The 27,191-nt window shown below is 49.4% G+C and overlaps 1 protein-coding gene across 1 annotated transcript; it reads right to left on the bottom strand.

Annotated features, from left to right (window-relative positions):
- Positions 1-734: 734 nt before the first annotated feature.
- On the bottom strand, positions 735-18,608 carry PLPP7 (phospholipid phosphatase 7 (inactive)). Its single transcript, XM_029912743.1, has 2 exons — positions 17,994-18,608; positions 735-1,578 (listed from the first exon to the last, which is right to left on the bottom strand). Exons 1-2 carry the CDS (start codon positions 18,442-18,444, stop codon positions 1,214-1,216), a joined length of 816 nt encoding a protein of 271 aa, XP_029768603.1. The 5' UTR covers positions 18,445-18,608; the 3' UTR covers positions 735-1,213.
- Positions 18,609-27,191: the final 8,583 nt, after the last annotated feature.

Genomic DNA, 27,191 nt, shown 5'->3' with positions numbered 1-27,191 from the left:
TGCCCATTTTACAGACGGGGAAACAGAGGCATGGAGTAATGAAGTCACTTGCCCAGGTCACAAAGCAAGTAAGCCATGCCCAGGAGTAGAAACGACAACTCTAGGCTCCCAATCCCTTACTCTGGCTAGTACACCATACTCCCTATGTGCTGGATTGCATTCCACCTGAGACTGGAGCTGCCATGAAAATCACCTCTTACCACATTTTATTAATTGGCATGAATCTAAAATCACAGAAGTTAAGAGACAGAAAAGACTCATGGGGGTCCATCTAGTCCAGTCTTTCAAAATTGTCATGAACAGACACAAAATTGAATCACCCACCCTTAACCATGAGGAAAGTGTGTATTTTATTTGTCCTTCCAAAAAACAAACACCCCTCCCCACACACACACACATTCACCCTAGCTGAGTAGAATTTTGAATAGCTGATCTAGGGCCTAATTCAGCAAACTACTTAAGAAAATGTTTAGCTTTAAGTATGTGCAGAAATTCATTTCTATTTAGCAAAACACGTGACGTAAGCACGGGCTTACGTTCCATTGGAGTTAAAAAGATTTAAGCATGTGTTTAAGTGCTCTAATTAGGGCCACTGTTTTGTCTCCCAAGGGCCAGTGCAGGACTGTTCCCTGCACGGCATTGTTCAGCCTTTATTTAAAAGTCCCAATCGATGGGTTTTCCACTACTTTCCCTTGGGAGATTCCCCCAATATATGATAAGAAACAAACATGGCAGAACTTTTATGATTATTTATTATCTGTGAGGTGCCGGCAGCGTGCCCGGCCCTGTACAAGACACAACCGTTGGGCTGGCAGACAGAAAAAGCGCTGTAGAACTTCGCCCCAAAACGTTTTGCCTCCAAGAAGCTAATTAACGCATCCCAAAGGGATAACAGGTTTTCTGAGAACACACCTGGGCATCAGATGTGCACCATCCAAAGAGAACTCATTTTGTTATCTTTACTGCTTAGTTTGGTTACCATCCAAATGGGATTTTAAAAAGTGGCCAAAATACTGTGATGGCTGGCCCTTGATTGCTGAAGCCTAACCATCTGCAAGAAACATTTTTTTTCAGGCAGGGGAGCAACAGTAAAAAGAATACTACTACTTATGGAAGTTAATTTTTTTCCCAATAAATATGAAGAATTATATTTAAAAAAAATGAGAGAGAGAATCTTAAAGTGTCTGCTAGTTTCTGTCAGGGATTCTTGTGTTCACCAGATTGATATTATCATCTGACACGTGTTGGAAGACATCCACAACAACTCCACCAGCCTGAACTGCAAGTAGCCAAAGACAAAGCCGGACAGGACATCTGTGATATGGTGCCGTCCAATCATGATGCGGGAAAGCCCCACGCAGAAGGCCCAGAGGACCAGCAGGATCCGGAGTGGGATGGCCAAAACCAGGTGGTTGAGGAAGAATTTGGACACCATGGCAGCTCGGCTGGCGTGGCCGGCTGGGAAAGCATAGATGTCCATGGTCAGATAGTCCAAGAGGCCGGGGTGGACATCGTATGGGCCTCGTCGCTTGGCCAGCTTCTGCAATCCTGCAACAATCATGATGTCCAGGAGTAAGGCTGCAAAACAAGGAAGAAAGTGGGAAAGGTCATAGAGACAAGCAGACAGGTCACTGTTATGAGATGTTCAGCAAGGGAAAGGGAGGATCATCTGTGCTGGGGCAATAATTGTCTTTGCACTGAACACCTGAGTTCAAATCTCGGCATAGGTGAAAACGAGTTTGGGTGCTCTCAGCCCTGGTCATCGCCAAAACACTCTACAAACATTAATTGACCCTTCCAAGCCCCCCGTGAAGTAGGCAAATATTGTGTTATGCCCTTCTCACAGGAGGGAGAGCCTGAGGCCCAAAGAAGACAAGTGACTCACCCAAGATCACAGAGCGAGTCAGTGATAGTGCTGGGATTAAAACTCCGGAGTTCCTAGCCCTATGTTTAGACAACGGTTCTCTAGCTTAGTCCCCATTTGTGTGCCAAAGGAAACAATCCTGCAATACAGCACATTCTGCTGTACAGAGGGTTGAGGCTGCAAGTCAGGAAGACTGCGCTGCAGTAGCAGAGCTGGCTGGGGGAAGTTTACGCAATCTCTGCCTTAAAGTAGGTTTAGCTCATGCCAGAGCTATTTAATTCCTTGTTCTCATGAGCCTTTAAAAAAAGACAACAAACACTCACAAATACAACAGCCTCTTCCTCCTCACACCCACAGAATTCTATTGAACTGGTGGATTCCACTAGTGGGAGGACTTTAAGGGATAGTGACAGGTTAAAAATGATATCATTGAGAAAATGGCCTCATCTACATAACTAACACCACGTTGGTGAACTGAAAATGAAACGTGGTCATAATTCTCTTTGATTTCTCACTTCTTTTCTTTTCACATTCTCTAGGGCTGGAGCAATGAAAACAGACCAGTCCACGTCACTGTGAGTTCTAGTTAGTTTCCACTTTCTGTGTCTCATGCGCGAAGGCTGCAAATTTTACAGGACAGGCTGGTTTGGTTTTATTGGAATGAATAAATAAAATATTGGTGACATTTGTGCTGGATTTGGAAAAAGCTGCTTCTTCTGAGGCCTAGCTCGGAGGACCAAGCACAGAAAGGACAAACTAATGTACATGAGTGTGAGATGGTCTTGATGATGCAGACAGACACTCCCCTCCCCCCATAAATATTGTGTGTGTGAGAGAGAGACTCCCCTTTGTGTGTGTGAGAGAGAGAGAGACACACACACACACTCCCCTGCATAAATGTTAAAGACAGACAGTTCTTGCTTTCCAATTGCCACACGGGTGGTTTCTATATCATTCCTGGCTCCTCTGCCTTAATTGCTCCTGTCCGGAAGTAATTTCCATTTCCCTCCCTCAGACAGGTGCTGTTGATTTTATTCTTCAATTTGTTTAATCCCCTCATCTGCCTTTCTGCAGCGTTTCTAATTAGGTAGAGTGCTGATTTCAGCTCCTTGCTGGGAAGGAGCTGCAGTGACAGCAGATATATACCATAGCAGGCACAGCCTGCTCCATCCGCAGGAATGTCAGAAAGCCAGTTGCCTATTTTCTCAGGGACTGACTAAGACTATTCATTTGAAGCTGCCAAGATTTTGCAGGGATTGGGGGGAGGGAGGGGGTTTCTGTACACAGGAGATGGCAAACAACAAGGTAAGCAATTATCCCAGATACTGACACACCTTAGCCACGAGGCAAAAATCAAGGGCCCAATCCTGCAAAATGTTACTTGGGTGAATAATCCCATTGACATTGATTGAACTGCTCCCCATGATGAGTGCTACAGAAAACCTTAAGTTAGTTAGCTAGTAAGAAGAACAACAAAACCCTGTTTATCCAAACAGACTAGGGGACAGGGGATTCATTTGGTTAAAGGGGACTTCTCCTTAAGAGAGGTTAGTTAGTCCAGCGACAGTAAAACAGCAATGCACATGGAGGGGATCACAATATACATTTAGATAATCGGGAATAAGAAGGTCTCGACTCTCTATTGCTGCTCTGTAATATTCTTGTCACAACTAGCTAGCGAATTCTGACTCACGGGTTATACCAGATACCTGCAAAGATGGCATCTTCGCCAGTTGCGTTCTTCCCTGCATAGTGTCTATCATGAATACATGCACCTTGTACACACACGCCTCCCAATATACATTTCAATACAACTTGAATAGCATCTTCTGTGCAAAGTGTAGTCCATGCAAAGCTAAGCACCACAAGACCATAGGCAGTGCAATGGTGTAACTTAGAGGTAGCATATAGAGGCTGGAATTTGTTTCTGCAAAGCCCAAATGAGGGGTGGTTTGGCTCCAGATCCCGTGTTATCAGAACCATCAAAGGGCACTAGATTGGGACAAAAGATTCTGATTCCAGCTCATCTTTAGTATACATGAGAGGAAACAGTGTTGTAAATCCACTGTAGAGCATAGGGAACAAAAGTATTCCATTCCTAAGCACAAGAGGCAGAGACAAAGGGGAGGAAGAGGAGAGGTTTACAGATGAGATTTGAAATGAGGTGGCGAGATTCGATGAGGCAGAGTGATGCAGAGAGGCTGTTCAAGACAGCAGGAGACTTCCCAGGAGAAAGATCTTGCACCAACAATGGTGAGATTGTGAGAAGAAACGCAACAGTAGGTGCTCCTGTATTGTATATGTCAGGAGTTCTCAACCTTCTTCTTTCTGAGGCCCCCGCAACATGCTATAAAAACTCCATGGCCCACAACAACTGTTTTTCTGCATATAAAAGCCAGGGCTGGCACTAGGGGGTAGCAAGCAGGGCAGTTCCCAGGGGCCCCATGCCACAGGGGACCCCACGAAGCTAAGTTGCTCAGGCTTTGGCTCAGGTGGCAGGTCTTGGGGCACTGGGCTTCAGCCCCATGCAGTTGGGCTTCCGCTTTCTGCCTTTGGCCCCAACAAGTCTAATGCCAGCCCTGGTTGGCAGACCCCCTGAAACCTGCTGGTGGCCCCCCAGGGGGCCCCAGACCCCTGGTTGAGAACCACTGGTATATGGGATGCACTAGCTGGGCAGGAGGGGAGCTACGGATAGAATTTCAGGTCTGTCGCTGTTCATTCTGTAATAGTATTTGAACAGAAGGGGGTTTCCTTTGTGTTTCAAGATTTGCTAAGACTGATTTTTCACGGGGGCGGAAGGAATTTCAAAAATAGGCCAGCGATCTTTGAACCAGCCATTCACTGTTGTTTCTTGGTAGAAAACAAATGTTGTCAGCAAAGCTAACAGCTGCAGAGGGCAACCGTTCAGCTTGGCTAGTCATGATGGGGAAGTCTTGCTTAGCCCTGACGGTGATCCAAGTGGTCTCGTGCTCGGACTCTCATTTTGCTTCATGAGCTGCTGCTGGACACCAGCTTCGGAACCCTTATCACCGTGCCTGTTATGGCCCCAATTCAGCAAAGTACTGAAGCACCTACCGAATCAGGGCCTATTATACAATTTCTGGTAGCTGATCTATGAACCAAGAAAGTGGCCATCTCTCTCCCTGGGCATAAGCTGCAAGATCTGAGGCTCTGGGATAGGATCCTCTTGTTCTGAAATGGACACTTGCTTTAGCCTCACTGGACTTATGCATGACTTAATAAAGAGGCGAGTTAGACACATGTAAATTACTTCTGTAATGCCAGTCTGTGGCCCAGAACTGCTAGGTCCTAGCTATGACCTAGGCAGCATAGGTTGAGAGAGTCGGCCTGGGAGCTAGAGAGCCTCAGAGAGCCAATGGGTCTGTCTGTGCCTTTTCCAGCAGCCTCAATAATATTCATTACAACGAACACCTGTCCCTACAGCGTGGTGCTTTTTCTGTCCCCTTCCCCTGCACTGTGGTCACCACCCCCGAGCAGCTTGCTCCCTGATGCGTCTGCAGCAGCCTCAGCAGGGCCCTGGCTCTGAAGCGCAATGCACGGGGTTGAAAGCAATGCCGGGCGGCTCACCCCAGCCCTAGAGCACACACCCAATCAGCGCATTTCAACAACACACCAAAGCCAAGGTTCTAACCTTGCCCTCCCTGGCTCGCTTATCCTCCACCGCTTGCCCTGGGGAAACACTACGCCAGAGTGAATCAGCACATGGCGTTATCACAGTTCTGACAGAGTCAGCAAACAGCCCAGCCTTCAGAAATAGATACAAATGGTGCAGTCACTCAGGGAGCACATAGTCCAGCTCATATCCCCCTGCAATTCCCCAACCTACATTCTTGTCTGGATGGAGGCTGTGGGCTGGCTGAACTGCCCTCCCCCATCACTGTTTCAATCTCGCAGCCCAGGGCAGGCAGGATTCTCTCTCCAGAGCTGGCCTGCTGCGTGCACAGGAAATGCAAAAATAAAGGGCTAAGTTTCTAGCAGACTGTCTGAGCTGCACCTGCAAACTTTGCCAGCACATCCATTTTGCGTGAGTACATGTTGATTTACGAACTGGCATCCGCACACCCAGTTCACCTGTCCTGTGCACTCAACATGGAGACACAGGCAAAATCTTCGGGCCCAGATACTTGATGACTGTAGAAAATTTGGCCCCTGCAACTCTATCCTATCCAGGATAGGCAGAGGTCTCTGAAGAGAGCCTGAAACTGGCTCTCCAGACTGCACTTGCACTGCTTCCTAGAGAGGGAGTTTTTCGGGTTTATAGCAAAAATGGCAAAACGTCACCTGAGGCAAAAGTGTGATTGATTGCAGAGCTGAATTTTTATTGCAACAGCGCCCATCAGCAGAACATCTCATAATTTTAGGAGCACATCAAATATTTCAAGGGAAGGAATCAATTCTCCTTTCCTTCCCTTTAGGTTTAAACCCTCCCTCCCCCCCCGCCCTTTTTTTTTTTTTTGAAAATGGCATGTGCTCAATTTCTCCTGTGACCCAATGTTTTTAAAAAATGTGAAAACCTAAGATATCTTGGGCAAAAATCTCCCAAAGTGCAAATCGAGATGGTTTCACAACTCTACTCAGCACATAAAACCGAGGGCCAAATCTTACCTATCTAGGGAGATCTAATATGTGGTATCTAAATAGCTAAAATCTGGCCTCTGATGCTCACCCACTGGATTCCCATTGAAATTAATGGAAGCCATATGGGTAGCTATTAGCTCTGCTAACAGAGAAAGGGTAAATGTATCTACCTTGTTGCTACTGCATTCAAGAACCACTTAAAAGTTGCAGCTCAATAACAGGAGAGAGGTAGTAGCCTCCTGCATAGACCGGTTAGGGACAAGCTTAGAAGTGTTAATACTTCCATTCAAGTCTTCAAAAATTCTCTCGCTAATATCACCATTAAAGGAAGTCTGAATAAAAGGATTTCCCTTTTTGTCGTTTCTTTCCTTTCTGGTGTTCTGAGGTGTGAATGCTGCTGCTGTCCCTTTAAGAAAGGGTTCTGAAGTAGATTCAGGCGTGATGATCTTAAAGGGGCAGCAGCTCTCACTGACTGTGCGGGAAGGCTGGCTGACTCCCGTAGGTTGGAGCTAGAGAAGCGACTCCAGGCAGGGCCGGCTTTAGGAAGTGCGGGGCCCGATTCGAACAGTTTCGATGGGGCCCCGACGGGGATGACTAAAAAAAAAACCCGTAAAAAAAACACGTGGGGCTTGTACTCACCGGGCCGCGCTCCTAGTCTTTGGCGGCGGGTCCTTCACTCGCTCCGGGTCTGAAGGACCCGCCGCCAAAGTTCTGCCAAAAACCCAGAGCGCCGCCGGGTGAGTAAAAATTAAAAAGGTGTCTCTAGCCAGGGAAGGGATTCTCTGCCACTTGCCCCCCACTCTGGGCGGCCCTGCCACTGGGTGCGGGGCCCTCTTAGGCGCGGGGCCCGATTCGGGGGAATTGGTGGAATTGGCCTAAAGCCGCCCTGACTCCAGGGATGGGGCAGATGCGCTGAGGAGATGTTTATATGAATAAGTTCTCCGATGATTACTGCTGAACAACCTGGGTGCAGTACCAAAAAAGACAAAAAGAAAGCCCCAAAGCCTTTTGCTTCGGCTGCTCCTGCAGGTACTCACATGGAATCACTCAATGAGCAAGGACAACTCTTGGCAGTAAGGGCTCTAGGATAAATATCAAACTAAAAATCACAAGCCAGGACCCAATGGTTCAGCTAGTAACCCCCAGGCATCATTACCACCTGCCAGTCATGGGGGTAGATGGGAAAAGGGGAAGTGAAAGGGTGGAGAGAAACTCACTCAAGCAGGGAGAACTTACAATGCGCTCAGAAAACAGCCCGAGAGTGATACAGTATCAGGGAGTTCCACAGATAAAACCCTATCCTCAGATCAATCCCTATGGATGTTAGGGCATGGGCAGTCTGGCTAATCCCTATTTATTACTTGTATTACAATTGTCTGGAGGATAGCTAATGTGATGCCAATTTTTAAAAAGGGCTCCAGTGGTGACCCTGGCAACTACAGGCCAGTAAGCCTCACTTCAGTACCGGGCAAATTGGTTGAAACTATCGTAAAGAACAAAATTGTCAGACACATAGATGAATATAATTTGCTGGGAAATAGTCAACATGGTTTTTGTAAAGGGAAATCATGCCTCACCAATCTACTATAATTCTTTGGGGGTGTCAATGAGCATGCGGACAAAGGAGATCCAGTGGATATAGTGTATTTAGATTTTCAGAAAGCCTTTGACAAGGTGCCTCACCAAAGGCTCTTAAGCAAAATAAGCCGTCATGGGATAAGAGGGAAGGTTATCTCATGGACTTGTAACTGGTTAAAAAATAGGAAACAAAGGGTAGGAATAAATAGTCAGTTTTCACAATGGAGAGAGGTAAATAGTGGTGTCCCCCAGGGATCTGTACTGGGCCCAGTCCTATTTAACATATTCATAAACGATCTGGAAAAAGGGGTAAACAGTGAGGTGGCAAAATTTGCAGATGATACAAAACTATTCAAGATAGTTAAGTCCCAGGCAGACTGTGAAGAGCTACAAAAGGATCTCACAAAACTGGGTGATTGGGCAACAAAATTGCAGATGAAATTTGATGTTGATAAATGCAAAGTAATGCACATTGGAAATCATAATCCTAACTATACATATACAATGATGGGGTCTAAATTAGCTGTTACCACTCAAGAAAGGAATCTTGGAGTCATTGTGGATAGTTCTCTGAAATCATCCACTCAGTGTGCAGCGGCAGTCAAAAAAGTGATCAGAATGTTGGGAATCATCAAGAAAGGGATAGATAATAAGACAGAAAATATCATATTGCCTCTATATAAATCCATGGTACGCCCACACCTTGAATACTGTGTGCAGATGTGGTCGCCCCATCTCAAAAAAGATACATTGGAATTGGAAAAGTTTCAGAAAAGGGCAACAAAAATTATTAGGGTTACAGAACGGCTTCTGTATGAGGAGAGATTAATAAGACTGGGACTTTTCAGCTTGGAAAAGAGGCGACTTAGCGCGGGATATGATAGAGGTCTATAAAATCATGAGTGGTATAGAGAAAGTAAATAAGGAACTGTTATTTACTCCTTCTCATAATACAAGAACAAGGGGCCACCAAATGAAATTAATAGGTAGCAGGTTTAAAACAAACACAAGAAAGTATTTTTTCACGCAACGCACTGTCAACCTCTGGAACTCCTTGCTGGAGGGTGTGGTGAAGGCCAATACTATCACGGGGTTCAAAAGGGAGCTAGATTCATGGAAGATAGGTCCATCAATGGCTATTAGCCAGGATGGGCAGGAATGGTGTCCCTAGCCTCTGTTTGCCAGAAGCTGGGATTGGGTGACAGGGCATGGATCACTTGATAACTGTCTGTTCATTCCCTTTGGGGCACCTGCCATTGGCCACTGTCAGAGGGCAGGATACTGGGCTTGATGGACCTTTGGTCTGACCCAGTCTGCCCGTTCTTATTACACTAGAACGCAGAGGCTCCAATCTGAATCAGGGCCCCCCTGGGCTAGGCACTGTGCAAACAAAGTAAAAGACAACTGCTCCCCTGGGGAGCTCACAAGAGCCACGGCTGTGGTAATACACAGAGTCGAAGGTCAAGCTAAAACCAAGCACTTTCAAGGCTGTGATTCTCATCTCCTGGAAGTTGTGGCACCAAGGTGGTTTGTGAAGCTGTTTTCTGGAACTCATGGCATTTCAATAGCACCTACTGCTTGTGTGGAAAACTTCCCAAGTGTAAGCTGCTGTAGAAATTAGTTTCCCTGAACATGTAGCCCTGGGGAATGTGCAAGCTATACCATTCCCAACAAGGATATAAATTGATGGGCCTGGTCTTCTAAAGCCCTGAGGTCAGTGGGAGTGGGAGGTGCTCACCAACTCTGAAAGTCTAGCCCGCTACTTCCCAATATTCTCTCTGACATGTGAAATGATCAGGTTCACCTGCCACACACATCAATGGAGACAGTGGCCACACATGGCACAATGGACTTAAACAATAACTAATTATGATATAGTGCAGCATTTGGGGGCGGTTGTTTTTCAGTCAAAACAACACAAAGGATTCTGGGACATGGGGGTCCCAGGAGGATAATACAGTGGATGAATTTGAGGTCATTGGAATTTTAAAAAGTTAGACTCCCTCTCCTAGCTTATCAGAAAACAGCCCTGAGTGAAACCACAGGCTGCCTAGAGAGCATCCCCTTGGATATAACATGCCCTTGGGAGCTGGGCAATTTGTATCTTAGAACCAATTACTTAGCATGGCTGCTTCCCAAATTTGCTCTGCCATGCACATGCTCTTCAATTATTCTGGAGAAGAGAAGAGGAAAGGGTGAGCACAGTGAAAACACCTCGTGCTATGGAGGAGCTGGGCCTCTGCGGGGCACTTGCCTCTGAACATCTTGTTTATTGGGTTGAAGCAGATCTGTTTCCATACCCCTGTTGCCTACAAATCCTGCTAGCTATGTGCAGAGGTGAGCTGACGTGCTGTGAGACCTCTCCCACAACTGTGCAGCTACCTCAGATAGAGATTGCACAAACACTGCACTGATAATACCCATTAGGACACCAGAATAGCACCGGTGTATCCCATAATGGCAACCATGCCAACACAGTGCTAACGCATCCTGTAATGGCACCATATAGCATGAGACTGCATGGTGCACAGGCAACCCATAACGACAGCATATAGCACGAGACCACTGCATCAGCGTAACTAGATTGGACTTATGGTCCGTGTCTCTCATGGGAGGGAAGGCTTGGGGCAGGTGCGGAAAGGAAAGGAAAGCAGAACATTTTGCCTGTGGGGAGAAGGAAGAGAAGCGCTTTGGGCTGCTCGCCCACTGGTGATGCAATGCCTAGCCTGGGCAACCCATAATGTCATGATTAAGGCCCAGCTTCAGCTAAGTACTTAAGCACATGCTTAACACGAAGCCACACTTCAGCTTATTCCTGTTCAGCAATGCACTTAAGCATGTGTTTAAGTCCCATCGGCTTCAATGAAAGTGGAATCAGCCTCTTAGATTTTTTTTTTTTTAATAGCCTTGGAGGATTTACAGCACCTCCCACCTGTAGAACTCAAAGCACTTTACTAATCTTGATGACTTGGGCCCTCTCAATGCCCCAGGGAGAGTGATAAAGGGGAGCCAGGAGCAGAAACCTGAAATCACATCTAAGAAATCCTCTAACAAAGTGGAGCTTTTCAGCCTGGCTCTGCCAGGAAGAGGAGAAAACCTCTAATACTGTCCTTACTTCCTACGCCAGACTCAGGGTCCCTGAGCTCCTCTCTCCTGCCCCTCAACACTCCCCGCCAATCGTCTGGCGGCCTTAAAGAAAGCAACTGGAATCCGCACTCCTGTCCTCCTTTCCCCCCACTACTCCTCTTGTCAAGCTGCATTAGAGGCAAACACACACACATTGCCCCTGGGGTGGGAGCTTCTCCCAGCAGGAGCAGGATCCATCTCAGCTGAGAACATCTACTTCCAAGGGTGTCTTAGAGTTCAGAGCTGGGGGAGGCGGATCCAGACAGCTGTCCCCTGCAGGGTAGCACAGAAATACGGCCAATTTCCCCCTCCCCCATTTAATAACCACAGCACTTCCCTTCTCTTTGAATTTGTATTTGGCCTCAGGGCATACCACCTTCTTCTGAAGTGCTGGGTGTTAGTCATGGCTGAGCTAGCTGATTAATCTAGCTGGACCAGTGCTCCAGCAGGGATCCTACATAGGGCCTGGTTTCTGCTCCTGCAGCAGCTGAGCAGGTGCGAACGTGACACCGGGCCTGCCACTATATGAAGGGACACTGCAGACTCATAGGGTTGTCCTTTAACAGCACATATTTGCTCTAACTACAGCAGGCGGGGCGAGAAGGAGGAGGAGGGGAGGCCAGGGAGTTGGATGCAATTTGTCATTCATCAATGCCTGAACTCATCAGTGAGGATGGGACAAGAGGGGAGGGAGACACGGGGCAAAGGACCCGGGGCTTTTACTGCAGCGCCTGAAAAGGATAATGAGAGGGATTTGCAACATGACGGGTGATGAAGAGGAATGTTCACTCCTAGTTTGAGGCGGTGTGGATGGGGGATGCAGAGAGCACTGGAGGTGGATGTGTGTGAGGTTACCTCCGATCAACACCCACCATGGGCCGGTCACATTAGCCCATTTGACATTTAAAAGTTTCCACCTCACTGGGCAGACAGGCTGCAAACTTGCCAAGATTTCAGCAGGCAAATCAGATCCCAGGAGGGGAGGCTAGGCAAGCATCTCGCCTGCATTCCAGGGTAAGAAGCTGGGGACGGGATCACCTCCGAACGGTGTCTGAGCAGGGAATGCACATGCAAGCCACCGGGTCTTCAGAAGCGGTTTCCTCCACCACTGGAACATAATTTGTTTCTGCTTAATTCAGATGCTCCCTAACATGTCAGTGGGATAATTAAAAAAAAAAATCAATGTATCTGGCCTAAAGGCAACCCCACCTGGGGCCCACAAGCTCTGCTGCATATGGACTGACCCTGGGCAGGTCTACACTAAAAACACTGCATTGGCGCCGCTCTAGTACTTAAGTGAAGATGCTCCTAGACTGAGGGGAGAGAGCTTTCCCATGGGCATAGTTAATCCGCCTCCCGGAAAGGCAATAGCTCTATTGACAGGAGAAGCACTGCCGTCAACATGGCGCTGTCTACATGGGGGGTTAGGTTGGTGTAATTGTGTTACTATGGGGTGTGGATTTTTCAGACCCAAGTGACGTAGTTAAACAGACACAGGTCTGTAGTGTAGACCTGGCCGTCTGGCAATGCCACTCTCCTTCAGAGCAGAGAAGGAGGTAACTCACTGCTTGGTTGTGTCCAGGCTACTGAGCCCCAAGACTCGACAGAAAGGATATGTCTACATTGCAGTCCAGGGGTGCGATTCCACCTTGTGTAGACATACCTGAGCTAGCTCAGGTCCCGGAGCAGAGATACCAGGGTAGTGCGTGCTTCAGTGTGGGCTAGATGCGTGAGTGATTGCCCAGGGTTCTGGGTGAGTTTCTGGAGCCTGTGTGGCCGTGGCTTCACTGCTACCAGCACCCAAGCTAGCAAAGGTATGTCTACACGGGCTGCAATCACACTCCTTGATTCCAGTGTAGACATACCCACAGATACATGAACAATGAGCTTGCCCGCACTGCATGGGTATTCACCTAGTACTCTCTAAACTCCCAGAGTGCTGTCCCTGTATGTACCGGGCTCAGTATAAAGTAAGGGATGGATTGCCAGGATTGTTCCAAAGTCCTGGTCAGGAATCTATAGGGGACTTCCCCAGGACATTACAGCCTGGTTCCCCACCCCTCCTGGCTACTTGGGGCTTCCCAGATCTTAAGGCTGGCTCTGCATACAGGGAACAGACTGAAGTGAGTGTGCCCCAACCTTTCGCTGAATTTTATGAAGGGGGAAATCCCCCTACCCCAGCCTTTCACCCTCATTCAGGCAGACAGCGAATCCTTACCCTGATGCTAAGAAACGAAGGATCCGTCCACTTCATTCGGTACGGCTTCTTTGATGGAGATACACCCCTTGTGACAAAGCCAAGGAGCCAACGTACAACTTAGATACAGCATGCAGGGCTGGTAATGGATGGTAACATCTTATTTAAAATCTAAGGACCAGGTCCCCTAACTGTTGTAGCTTCACTAAAGTCAATGGAACTGTGCCACTCCGCACCAGGTAAATAAATAAACTTCTCCCCACCACCAAACCTCATTCAAGAGTAACAAGATCCAGTTGGCTCCTAATGGGGTGAGAGGCAAATGCTGAGGGATAGGAGGGGGAAGGGCAGTGTAGGGGACTAGGAATCAGGACCCTGGATTTTTGTGGCACGTCCAGCAAGCCACAATCAGATGTGGCACCGATGCCACAGAACCTGGGGGCTGGCATCTCCGCTGACGTGCACCTTGTGTAAGCATTTATGTCTGTGCAAGCTGAGTGCAAAATGCTACCAAATCCACATGGTAGCACTTGCCACTCACCTTGCACAGGTGTGTAGGACTGCACCAAGAGCAAGCCAATGGATAATCAGGCCCCTGAAGCCAAACTGCCTGATGTTACAGAGACCAGTATAACAAACCAGGTGTCCCACAGCCAGAGTTTTACATTGCAGGTTCATCAGGCTCCCCTAGCCTGGTCACTAAATGAAATTAACCGAAAGGGGGGCTTTGTGCGGCCAAAGGCTGAGTCCTTCAAAAGAGGACTTTTGTGTCCCCCACGTCTCCAAGAGGGATGAGCCCCTGGTACCAGCCAGCCCAGCCCCTTCACAGCACCTCAGGCCTGTTTCTCTTTTCACTCATACCAGTGTAAATCAGGAGTAACTCCACTGAAGTCAACAGTGTAAACAAGAGCAGAATCAGCCACTTCCTTCCGTGTGCTGGGGGAATTACTGAATTCCCTGGGCCCAAGCAAACTTCCCTTATGGACAGGGCCCCTGACAACCACTCAGCATGGCCTTGGACAAGTCAGCTCTCCTCTCTCTGGCTCAGTTTCCCCAGTGATAAAGTGGGGATGATACCAGCTCCTTCCTTCCTTCCTAACAGGGTTGGGAACTAACAAGCTCACATTTGTACAGCATTTGAACATCCTTGCATTAAAAGGTGCCACAAGAAGATTCACTATTACTATTCTATTATTATCCCCAGAAGTACAGCCTTCTGTAGGAAGAAATGATTTAAAGCCAGTGCCTTCCCTGACGCACTACCAGGGAGCTGGAGCACTTACCCTTAATGAGGATTTTTGAGTAGGGGAAAGGGGTGAAGATGGAACTGATACTATCAGGGCCCAATGGGCAGTGTCCTTTGAATCAGAGCTTGCATTAGAACAAAAAAGGGGCCTAATGCTGGGTAACAGAACCAAGCCCCTTCAGGCTTACGAGATTTCTGGATCCAGAAAGCATCAGTTTATCAAGCTCAATCCGTTTGGTTTTAACAAAGGGAAGGTTAAGGGATGACTTGATCACAGTCTATATTTAACTATATGGGGAAGAGAAATTTGATAAACAGAGGGCTCTTCAGTCTAGCAGACAAAGGTATAAGAAGATCCAATGGCTGGAAATTGAAGCTACTTACATTATTTATATAAGACTAGAAAAAAGGTACTTTTTTTTTTTTTTTTTTTTTTTAACAGTGAGAGTTATTAACCATTGAAGCAACTTGCCAAAGGAAGTGTTGGATTCTCTATCACTTAAAAAACCAGCCAAAATTTCTAAAGATCTGCTTTAGTTCTAACAGAAATTAATTCAGGGACGTCCAGTGGTACTCAAGATGTCTGACTAGATGATCACAATGGTTCCTTCTGGCTTTATAATCTATGATTCTATGAACTTGGGCCCATTTCTGCTAGGTGGATTAGAATCAGAACACCAGATCCTGTCCCCCTTCAGCTTTGGGAAAGTTTGGATCTGGATCGGAGCACTGGCCCCAAACTTGACAACTGTGGCAATTTTATTGTGAGTCCCAGGATATTTGATTTTCTCCAGCTGCTGGAGTCAGATGATTATATGAAAATCTCAGCTCTCATTTAAAAAACGTAAGTTTCTAGCCCTCCTTATTGCAGAGAAAAACTTGAAAATGTGACCTCTAGGTGCTCCAAATAAACTGAACCCATATTGTATGGTTTTAAATCTTGTGATTTTTAAGCCAATCATGATTTTGGGGGCCTGATTAGTGATTTTTGAACAGATGAGATTGGCAGTACCCAGGCCTCGCTCTCCTGAAAGCGTGTTCTAGCAGAGGAGCCCATATAATGGGGACAGAGGCCCTCTTCTTAGCGACAGGCTCGGACTCTGCTTCTTTACTTTGGTTGCTTGGCATTTGTGGCTGGGGATGAAGCAGAGGTGAATTAATAAATCTCAGCATGGATGGCAAATGTGTGGGCCAACATGGGTCCACTGAGCCTAGGGAGGGGAGCCACAGCTGGGATCCATGCTATGGGGAGGGCTAGATGGGGATGGCGCAGGGCTAGATTTCAGCACCCCCACCCCAAACATCCCATCATACAGCCGGGAAGTTTTCACCCAGCACACAGCTCGGGGGCGTGTAGCCTGCTCTCCATCTGCAGCTGTGCCTCTGCCAGGTCCCCAGTCCCATTTCAGCAATCGCCTTACTCCTTCCCTTTGCAAAGCCTGATTACAAATCCTAAACGAGTGCTTTGTGATGGGCTGGCTCCCTGCCCAGAGACTGCATCAGAAATTCTGCTTGCTGTCTCAGACTCCGAGGGGGTTGGGGGAAGGGAAGAAAGCCAAGTGGGGTGAACAGCCTTGCTGCTTCCCCTTCCAAAGGGTCAGGGCGAGGGTGGGAAGAGCCCATTCCCTCAGACCTATCCTCACCCAGAAGGGCTTTGTTATCAACAAGTACCGCAGGATTTGAACTGCATATGGGGCTGAGCCAAAACAAAAGGGTGACAGGGGATGTCGGACAGTATCAGCAAACCAAGTTTCTTGCGGGGAGGTAAAGTCTGTGATGGGAGCCCTGTCTCCTTCCGAAGGAGAATGGAGACATTTAAAAGGTCACTGAAATATTCAGGGATCCGTCTAGGGGAAAAAAACCCAGACTCTTAGTGAGAAGCAAGTCACAAAACAGAGGAGCAGACAGACACACATTCGCTGGCCATACCACGCCCTTCTCATTCTCTTAGGCACAATGGTTCTTGTGGCCACTGGCTGGGTCCACCAACCCCACATCCCTAGTTAGCCCTTTCATCCTGACAGCACTTAGATATTATGGCAATGGGCACTCTATAAATAGGCAGATCTCTGCCCTCCTAATTTTGGGCCTTTAACCGGCCACTCCTGTTGTATCTGCCACCCCCTTGTACACGATAATGGCAAGTCTACGCGGGGAGATGATGGAAATGTGACAAGGGGGATGCAGGGGACAGAAATGTCTCCATGCGTCTCGTTTCGAGTCTCCTGCAATCTCCCTAATATGCCCCTATTTGGAAACTGCCTAGTTACTATGGCAACGGGTGTTAGACAGAGTACACCATCCTTTGATCAATAGGGGATGAAACTAGCCTTTACGTTTCCTGGGAAGAACAACAAGATCAAAAATAACCATTTGTTTTTGTGGGTCACTGGGAGCAGGGCTAAGATTTGGGGGAAGCCCAGCAGAGGCTATTTTGGGCACCACCTCAGAACTGAGGGGACCTACCGATGTGGGCTTTGTGTTCCCAAGAGGCCAGGTGCTAGCAGCTGCGTGGCTAAGTGTGAATAACCTGTGAGAAGGGGGCCAGCCCAGGACTGCTTCAGATTTGGAATCGTAGCTTTGCAGTGAAAAGGGCAAGCGACTCAAAAAAAAAAAAACGTGAAAGCTGAAATTAGCATTTGATCATCATTGGATTGCAAATGTTCAGAAGCCCAGAGCTGCAGGCTTCTCGGGCCCCAGAGGCTAGCCTTGCACGGGATATGTGTCCAGGCTCTGCCAGGGGCCTTTAGTTCCTTACCAATTGGTCCTCACAGGCTTCTAAAAGGGGCTTCTCTCTGCTCAGTAAGGAGAAGCAGAGCAGCAGGTGATGGTGCAGGGCAGGCACCTGCTGAAGGAAGGGAGGAAGATGAAAGGAGCAGGAGCAGGCGGGTGACAAGACTCCCCTTGGGGGAGCTGAGAAGAGGAGCCAGAGTCTGTTCAAGGCAGAGGGAAGGGGGGCACAAAACATTTGCAGAGAGAGCATCAAACTTGGGTGACTCTGATCCCCATTTTGCCTTTAACCACCCTCGACTGAAATCTGAATTCATCTTTAAATCTTCCCCAGCTAAGCCTCTGAGGGAGACAGATACAGTTTAAATAAAGGATCTGGCTGACAGCATCAAAGCCATAAGGTTTTCCTGCCCACAGGTTTGTCACTAACCGTCCCAGGTCCCATTCTGCTAGTCTCACATTGCCCAGGACCTTACTCCAGGAGTAGCCAAATGGAAGCCAGCTGGACTTCTAATGCAGGAAGGCACAGAACCTAGCATGCACCCTCTAGGCCCTTATGCTGCGCCCATCATCAGGGTATCAGAGCACCTTCCTGCTGTCCCTTGCGACTAGGGGCTGGGCTTTGAGTGCAAGAGGTGGAGTATTTTACTCACCTAGCAGCAAGTTCATGAGGACCTCCTGTCCCGCCAGCGTGCTGCTCTTCACCAGGCAGATGAGTGTGCCCCCGATCCAGGGTACGCCATGTCCTGTGATCCCGATGAGTGTGATCATGGAGCGGGCGCTGCCCCAGGACGAGGCGCTGCTGGCACAGACCCCCAGCCTCTTGGACATGCAGATATCGATGGCCAGCAGGGAGTTGAAGGCAATTCCCTTGAAGGAGGGGTTCAGCTGCATGCAGTCCTCCTCGGGAAGCTGCTGCGATTGCCTCCGCTCCTTGGTGCCCTCATTTTGGGTGGGAGCCAGACCAGACTGGCTGCCCTGCTTTCTGCTGGAGCTCCTGGTCTCCTGGTTCCCTTTCATGGGCTGGTTCAATGAGAGGAACTCAGCCCTGTTCAGGACATTGTTCCGCTCTCTGGCTCTGGCCCGGCTTTGGGATGCTGGCATTGTGGAGTCTCCCTAGATGAAACCTGCTTTCAAAAAAATGTACAGGAGAGAAATCCCTCTCCCCTTCCAATCAGCTCTCCCCACCTCCCCCCTTCAGAGAGAGGAATTTGGTAAGCGACACAGATTCCCTTCTTGTGCAGTCTCCCCCAGCACAGACTGCAGCTGTTAAATATAGAGCAAGGAATGCACATGGCTGTTTACTTCATGGGCCTAGCAAGCTTGGAAGAAAAATTAATGCCAGGCTGGGCAGCCAGTCCAACACCAGAAAAAAGGTTAAACAGCCAATGGATACAGAGAAGAGGAGGGGAATTCTATGTGCCAAAGGTTGGTTGCTTCAGGCCTGGTCTATTTAAATCTTCCAATTGCTTATATCCCCAGGGCTGCAGGGGAGACTGGGAAATGTAGTTTTTCACCATGTTCTTCCATCTGATTTAATGGAGGAATTAGAGCTGAAAAAGCTCACCCCATCCCCTCTCCCTCCCAGGGCAGGATTGATCCCTGCAGGCTGTTGTGCAGCCTGGGTTTGAAATCTCAAGAGATGGGGCTTCCTTGGGGCACTGTCAGGGAGTTTGTCCGATCTTTCCCCTTGTTCAGTTTCATCCCCATGGCTCATAATTGGCCCCCTTGTCCCCCTCTTGTGCTGCCCTAAATAATTCCTGTCACACCTCGGTGTTAATTGCCTTCAAATATCACTAGTCCTATATTCCCAACACCCAGCCACCTTTTCTAAACTCCTGCAGTAACTGCTCCATCAACCCACTAGCCTCCGGGCCGTAGGTGTAGCAGCACCTGCCTTTGGACTAAGAGAGATGCCGGATTGCTGATGATTTCCCCTTCTCTCCCACCCGCCACATGAGTCTGGCCTCATTGTAGCACGTTTGTACTGCATCGCACAGAATCACAGAACCCTGACTCCCAGCAGTTGACAGGCGACACCTACAAACTCAAATCAGCGCGGAAGATTACAATGCAGTTAGCATCTGTAGCAGAGCAAGGTGTGACTAGAGAGACTGTAAGGCACGAGATTCAAAGGGAAGCAGGGAGTATGGGAAAACTGACAGGCTCAGGGAATAGGACGTGACTGGTTTATTAGGGAGAGGTGTGATGAGGTGGTTATAGATAATAGGCATGTTACTAGGAGACCAACTCATGCTGCATAGCTTTGAGTGGGATGGGGAGTTCAGGGGTTAAAACAAAGAGAACTTTATGGGGCAGGGGGCAGAGAGGAAAGAGGGGCAACAGAATGACCTCGGGAAAACCAGCAGTTAATAAATGGACAGTATTAGGTACGACTCTCCCCCCCCCTGCCCCAAGGTGTCTTAGCAGTAGTTAGTTTCAAACTCAGTCCTCCGAATTCACTCTGGCCATTTCTCTCGTCCCAGCCCCCCCACTTGCAGTTTGGTGTCCAGGATTGGAGGGGTCCAGTTCAGTCATCAGCCCCTAAGGGAAGGGCTGCCTGGGTTGCCAGGAGGAGGGGGAAATGTCTTTTACCACCTGACCCAGCAGAAGCGATTTCAGCTTTGATTGCTAGGCCGAGATGCCTGCACCAGAGTCCCTCAGGTAAGCTGGGGCTCTCAGTGGCTTCAGCCCAAGCCACCTCAGCGCCGCCTATGTTGTCTGCCACCTCAGCTCCCTGCACTGCCTTGAAGCACCTCAGTTTACCTCTGTCTACTACCTCAAAGCCAACCACTGTCTTGAAGCTACCTCTGTAAGGAGTCTTCAGAGAAGAGTCAAAGCCCCTACCACCGGGAAGGGCGTCTCAACAGAAGATAGAAGCCAGTCTATCCATTCAAATTACTTATACTTTGTCCAGTAACTGCTACTCAGCTATGCAAGGTCACAATTGCGGTTAGGGTGACTTCTCACCCTAGGCAGATTTGATGCAGTTCTCTTGTCCCTTCATTTCCCACCACAGACAATAGCATTTTACTGCCCCCAACTCAAAACTTAACTGTGTCTTAACCAAAATGCACCAAACTGTCACATAACTGAAATGGAAATGAGGTCTGGCCCATTCAGTCATTTCCCCTTGCTCACGAATAGATGCCAGCAGAGAGCTCCCTGCCCTATAGAGCCCCTGTCCAACTGGAGTTCTCATGCAGCTCTGGGCTGCTCTTCTCCCTGTTCACCGACAGATGTCAACAGCGAGCTCCCTACTCTTGCTTCAGGCCACATCTGCATAGGGGCTCAGATCAAGCTCCTTAATGCAATACACACAGGACAGCAGCGGACAGCTTGGGCCAGTCCCCAACCAAGTCGTCCCTCCCCCTTGTGTGGGTGGTAGCCACACCTCAGTAAATCTAAATGCTGTTGGGACTAGAACCTTTGCCATGTAAGATTTGGATCTACAGCTCAATGGATCTGTGCTTAATCTGGCACTGCTTGGAAAGGAATTGGAGGGGTCTCCAGGGACATTTCTCTGCAGCCCCGTAGGCCAGGCTGAGTCTTTTGGAGGGGATGCCTTTGCAACTTTGACCCCTCCGAACAGCGACAGGAGCAATACTGACGGTATTGCTGGATTGCCCTTCAAGCCACAAGGCCCCTTGTGTGCCTCAGTTTCCACATCTGTCAAGTGATACAATATGCACCCATCTTTGTCAAGGGCCTTGAAATCCTCAGATGATAGGCAGTGCAATTAAAGATTACCATTGCCCCATGGTAGACGCACATTCCTTGGTTCCAGTGCTGTTTATCAATACGAGCATTAAGTCATACATCGCATGGGAGTGCTGAAACCATCCACAGGAGGTGGTTTTGGCTTTGGAGGAGAATTAAATAAATAAATAAATAAATAAAATAAAACAAAACTTTGCACATCTATTGCACCTTTCCTCTGAGTCTCTCAAAGTGAGTCGCAAGAATTAATTAACCATCACAACAGCCCTGTGGAGGGAGGTGGTATAAGACTTTGTTACAGACAAACTGGCACAGAGAGGTTAACCCATGATGTGCCCAAGCAAATCAGTGGCAGAGCTAATAAAGGCACCCAGGAGTCCCAGCTCCTAGCCTCTTTCTCAGATCACCAAATACATTCCCTCTCTATGGATAACAGGTAAAAATATATATTTCAGTCTAATGCAGCTTCTCAGCCTCCGTTGCCCCAGGGATCTACCACTGCTATGTGATGACCAGCTGAGGACAGAGCTCTTTCGCTGCGTTGCAGCAAACTTTTCTGTCCCCTCCCCTCTCCAAACACACCTATCCCATCCCAGGAGCGACACCCCAGCTTGGTTTGTAAAGACAGCTACTACATATATGCATATATAATACACACAACCACACTTGTGCAGACAGACAAGAGGCAGCACAGGAGCGCTGTTAGTAGTACACCACAGACACGCAGTAGGTCCCATTTGATCAGAGTTATGCAGCTGCATTCTTACGATATCAGAGAAGTCAATATCCCTGTTACTACTGGTCTGCCATTACCCCGTGCAGAGGTTCCATGGCATGGGAAAAATCACAGCCCATGCGCCATTGGCTAGACGAGTCACCGCTTTAACTTTATGATAGCTGTCACTCTTGCTCTGCATGGCCCAGACATTCCTACTGCCTGCTGCAGGGGTGTTGCTCTGGGGGGCTGTTTGTAATGAAGTGTTGGTTTTGTGGCAATAGTCCTAACAATCAGGAGGAAGAGTTCTGTCTCTCTGGGCCATGGCTAGGGGGGAAGGAGGTTGTTACTAGGCAGTTTCCCTAGTGGAGTAATCACAGGGAAAAATACTTTGAAAGCAAACACTGGGTGTTAATTTTAAATCTGATGGGTCTCTCTCCTGCCAACTACTTTCCAGTACACGGGGGACACACACACACACACACACACACACACACACACACACACACCACAAGCTCTAATCAGGGGCTCCAGCCTTAAACATAAGCTAGGGTGACCAGATGTCCCGATTTTTGAGTCTTTTTCACACATGCTGTCTGGTCACCCGAACATAAGCACAAGTGGTTAACTAGGGCACCACACAGATTTAGCAGCTTATTTCCCAATGTCCTCCCAGCAGCTTGATGGGAGAGGAAGGCAATTATCTGCCCAGTTCCCACTCTTCCTAAAGAGAGGAAAGGAGACAATTCATTGCTTTTCCCCTTTTTCAGAGGTAAGACTGTATTGGGCGGGGGGCTCTGCTTTTAGCAGCTTGTTGCTAGCAGCCCCACAAATAGGAAGGCTGCAATGGTCCGTCGCCCGGGAGGGAGAGGAGAGTTCAAGAGAAAAGTTTTGGGTTTCCTACAGATCACACTGAGTCTGCATCATTCGCCGATTGCCCTGAGCACGGACCCATGTTGCACAGGCATGTTGCGTGTGGGGAGGGAGAGGTGAAGCAGGTTTCGCAGAGGCGCACCATGTTTTGGAAGCTAACCAGAAATACACGGCTTTGAAATATTATTAATAAACCATTAAAATGCGCCTTCCCTCCCTCACACTCGTTCTGCTGAGCGCTGTGCTCTCTGCTCAGATTTCCAAGGCTGCTGCTGTTGGGTTATTTTGGTTTTGCAATCTGATCCACACTGGGTTTATTTTAGCACCTTGGAGAACTCCCAGGCTGATGGATTCCAGCTCCCTTCCCTGAGGCCATGCTTCAGAGGCCTTGCTAGCTACAGCAGACTAGGCAGCTGCCTAGGATGGCAGATTTTGGAAGGCGGCAGACTGGCGGTGGCGGCAGAGGGGCTGCCCAGGCCTGTGGGCAGCCACCAGCCGGGGCTCCAAGAAGCAGGAAGGGGTCCCAGCTGGGCTGCTGGGGAAGGGCTCCTGCCCTTTCTCTGCTATTCCCTGAGCCCGGCGCAGGTAAGATAGTGGTCACAGCCGTAGCTTAGGTGCTGAGCGGCTTGGGGCTGCTCCTTGCGGCACCGCGAGTGCTGGTAGGGCTTCAGCCACAAGTGCAATGCCCCACCCAGCTCCAGGTTGGCACCTGGCCCCCCATAGGCCCTGCTGCCCACGCAGTGCCTGGCTCCTGCCCCAGCTGCTGCTTCAACTCCCCCATGGGTGGGCTCTGGAGGGACTGACACCGCTACGAGCCCAACCTTGAGACGCAAATCCAGAAAAGTGCAGGGGTGGGCCGGGCAGTATGGGGGTGACGGGTGGAGGCAGGAGGTGGGAGTGCAGAGTGCAGGGGGACAGGCTGGGATTGTGGTGTGCAGGGGTGGGCAGGCGGGGGACTAGTGGCGTGGGGCTGGGGAGCCAGGTGTGGGGGCCGAGGGGTGGAGAACCCCACTCTGCCAGTGGCAAGGAGCCTGCTGCCCACTATGCAAAGGGCGAATCACATCCCCAGCCCAGGTGGCTTCATGCAGGGCGAGGCGGGGGGTCCACATTGCCCATTCACTAGGCCCCCGTGGGCCGAGAGCTGCCCTCTGCCCGAGCCTGGGTCCTGTTATGGTTGAGCTGAGCTGAGCGGCCCCAGGGGAAGAAGCTGCTGCTGGCCAGCAATGCTGAGCTGGGGCTCGTTCTCCTCTTGAGCCCTGGGTAGCTGGTGCCAACCTGTCCGGAAAGGCCCATTGGGAAAGGTGGCCCCGGCTAGGGATACTGCGGGCCCAAAGAGCAGGTCTTGGCAGCTTGCAGGGCCTAGGGCATAGGCCTGGGGGGACTTGCATGGTGGCCTGGTCCAACTCAACCCACTGGGATGTCAGATTGGGGTCTGTCCCAGACTGACTGACTGTCACTGGGGCCCAGGCTGAGGTCTGCCCCATCAGCCTCCGACCCGGCATGAGGCTCAGGGCTGGGGGATAGCAGCAGTGGGGGAGGCGCAGAGGGTCTGCTGCAAACTTCTAGGAGAATAGGTGGGGGGCAGCAGACTGAAGTTTTGCCTAAGGTGGCTGCTTGCCCAGGCCCAGCACGTTTCCCCTCCTCGTCTGCTCCCTCCCCAACCAGCAGGCTCCTCCTCCCAGGCTGGCTCCACATTCCCCTGGGCTGGCGGGGTCTGATGGCCCGAATTCCCCGCATAGCTGTTGCTGCCTATCAGCTCAGTCCACAATCCCAGCTACGCAGCCTGCAGTGGAGATGCAGTCAGGGAACAGCAGCAATGCCTCTATCCCCGTGATTCTGGAAACCTCCCCATCCCCATCCCCGCCCACACCAACATCACCGACACCTTCAGCACACCCCAAGTGCCAGCAGCCACAGCCAAGCTCCAGCAATCACTGCCAAGAAGCAGCAGCAGCAGACACTTGCAGCCAAACTGCTCAACAGCAAAACCTTCTGCCTTCCTATGATGGGACTTGTTTTCAGGAGGCTTTTGATTTGGAGGTGGCGGTGAAGGAGGAGGAGGTGGTGGGGGAGGAAGGAACCTTATTTAAAATACACGACAGTATTCTGGAGTATTAATCCGGAATGCTACAGCAACGCTAGCTCCAGCTGCAGTATTTGAGTCCTTTAGTGTAGAATACGGCAGTATTTATTTTTTCAATAAAAGATTGCTCCATCTGGGGCTGGTCTCTGCTCCCCACTCCCCTACAGTCATTTCTTCCTACAGTCAGGGGCTTGCTTAGCAGCTCACCACTCCCCTCCCCATCAGCCCATCACCCTGGCAGCCAGGGAAACTCCTTCTGTGGTACTCTCTGGGCCTGAGTGTCCCTCCCTGGCTCTTTCTGCCCCAACCTATTGAGTGGGGTGGCCAGTTCTGCTCTGTTCTGCATGAAGAGTGGAAGGTGCATGAAGAGGGGGAGCAGGCCGAGGAAGGTGCGTGGGCTCAGCAAACCACCTCATGCTGTTCTCCAGGGCAGAAGGGTGGACGAATGAGGGAGGGGGGAGGGCTGAACATTATTGGTCAGACAGAGTTGGAGGCGGGAATTTATGCCTGCACATCCCAATGAAATTCTTGTGCTCTCGCTCGGGTCTCAGATCCAATGGGCTCCATTGTGATTCCAGCACTGCCCATGAGGAGCAGATACAACCTTGCCCTGTCCCGAAGGCATCTGCGTGTCTGAATTTCCCTCTGCCTCCCAAACTTCCGTGTATCTATTAGACGACTGTAGAGTCAAGGGCAGAGATTGTACCTGGGTAGATGGCACAGTGCCAATCACATTGTCAGAGCTAAATAAATTGTGTTTGTAAATAACACACAAATATCCATCTTATTATATTGAGATAATAGACTGTACTGCTGGTTGACCTTGGGCAAGTCATTTCATGTTTCCGTGCCGCAGTTTCCCCATCTACAAAATGGGCGTAATAATACTGACCATCTTTGTAAAGAGTTTTGAGCTCTACAGATGAAAAGCACTAAGAGCTAGAAGAATAATTCTATAAAAGCACACACATACACACCTGCATGCACCCCAGGTTTGCAGCTGTGCTCACCCAGCAGGGTTCATGCTCAGATTTTCACAGAGCCCAGCACCCAACACACTGAGGAAAAACCTCAACCTTAGCAATTGGCTTATATACAACAAGACCACTGCAGCAACATTGCAAGTATCAGTAATACAAGGTAATAACTTTCCCACGAGCCATTGCTTCCTAACAGCCACTTTCAATTTTCGGTCTATGCCAGCAATTCCCAGGGCCGCCCAGAGGATTCAGGGGGCCTGGGGCAAAGCAATTTTGGGGGCCCCTTCCATAAAAAAAATTGCAATATTATAGAATACTATATTCTCATAGGGCCCCCTGCGGGGCCCAGGGCAAATTGCCCCACTTGTTCCCCCCTCCCCCTTCCCCCCGGGCAGCCCTAGTAATTCCTCAGCCCTTTTCCCACTACGGAGAGCTTTTGATTTCCCATTGCCAGAATCCTCACCCAGCCCAGAGAGCCTCTAGGACTAAGGGAATGTCATGCCACTGACTGAATCCACCTACCAAACTTCAACCAGCAAATATTCCAGAGGAGAGAAAAGGGCCAAAATTAAAGTGACAGAAAATGCATTGCATTTAAAAATATATATATATATATATAGGTGGAATGAAAAAACCCAAACTACATTACCCAGAATGCCTGAAGCTGTTGAAAGGAAATGCCGTTTTGCAAAGAGGTTTAGCTCCAACAGCTGCAGATTGAGCGAGGAATACAGGGGGAGGGCTAGGAGAGAGAGAGAGAGGAAGGTATGAGCGGCAGAGAGAGAGACCTGCTAATCATACTGCAATTGGACTGGGGCGGAGGGAAAGAAGCTGTCATGCACAGAGCTCCCTCCCTGGAGAGCCTGCAAGAACAGCTGGGCTGCAGGAGAATGCCACGGGCATGAAAATGCTGGGAATGAGTTTCTTGCAAAGTTTGACCTGGTTGCCTTTCTGATGCTGCAGCAGAAACTGAAGCCGGGTTTTGTCCCCCCGCCGTCCAAGGGACTGATCCACGGGAGAGGCTGAAATACAATTCAGATACTGCCCCCCTGATCGATTTCTTGCAAAAAGAGGAAGCTTGCAACAGCTGGGGTGGGAGTGGGGGGATCGCTCCTGCTTTGCTCACCTTCCTAGACATAAAGCAAAAAAACCACCCTACACACACGCGAATACAGGTCTGGCTGGAAAAGCCTAGCAAACGGATGCACGAAGAAGCTGCGGTCCCGACACCAGCAGCTGCAGCTCCGAGGCGATCTGAGCCGGTGACTGACATTTGTCCAAAGGGGGGGGGGAGGTGCATTTGTGAACATGCAAAGTTCCCCCAAGGTGCAGGATGCTGTGAAGCTCTGAAGACAGAAGGATCCGGAAGCACAGACGGGGGGAAAGGCGGTTTTCTGTCTGTGTTCACACGCGCCCCATGCCTGCAGATGAGCCCCTGGGGGTGAGGGCGAGCCTGGTCCCCGGAGGCAGGCTGCCGAGA

The sequence above is a fragment of the Terrapene carolina genome, unplaced genomic scaffold (genome assembly GCF_002925995.2).
Source record: "Terrapene carolina triunguis isolate 2854851 unplaced genomic scaffold, T_m_triunguis-2.0 Scaffold238, whole genome shotgun sequence".
NCBI lineage: Eukaryota > Metazoa > Chordata > Testudines > Emydidae > Terrapene > Terrapene triunguis.
This window is presented reverse-complemented; position numbering and strand designations above follow the sequence as displayed.

What these genes read in the sequence shown, in the direction of transcription:
- PLPP7 (XM_029912743.1), bottom strand. Translation starts at nt 18,444, where the DNA reads ATGCCAGCATCCCAAAGCCGGGCCAGAGCCAGAGAGCGGAACAATGTC. An exon ending in CCTCATGAACTTGCTGCTAG is followed by an intron (nt 1,579 to 17,993) that starts GTGAGTAAAATA and finishes CTTGTTTTGCAG; the next exon opens with CCTTACTCCTGGACATCATG.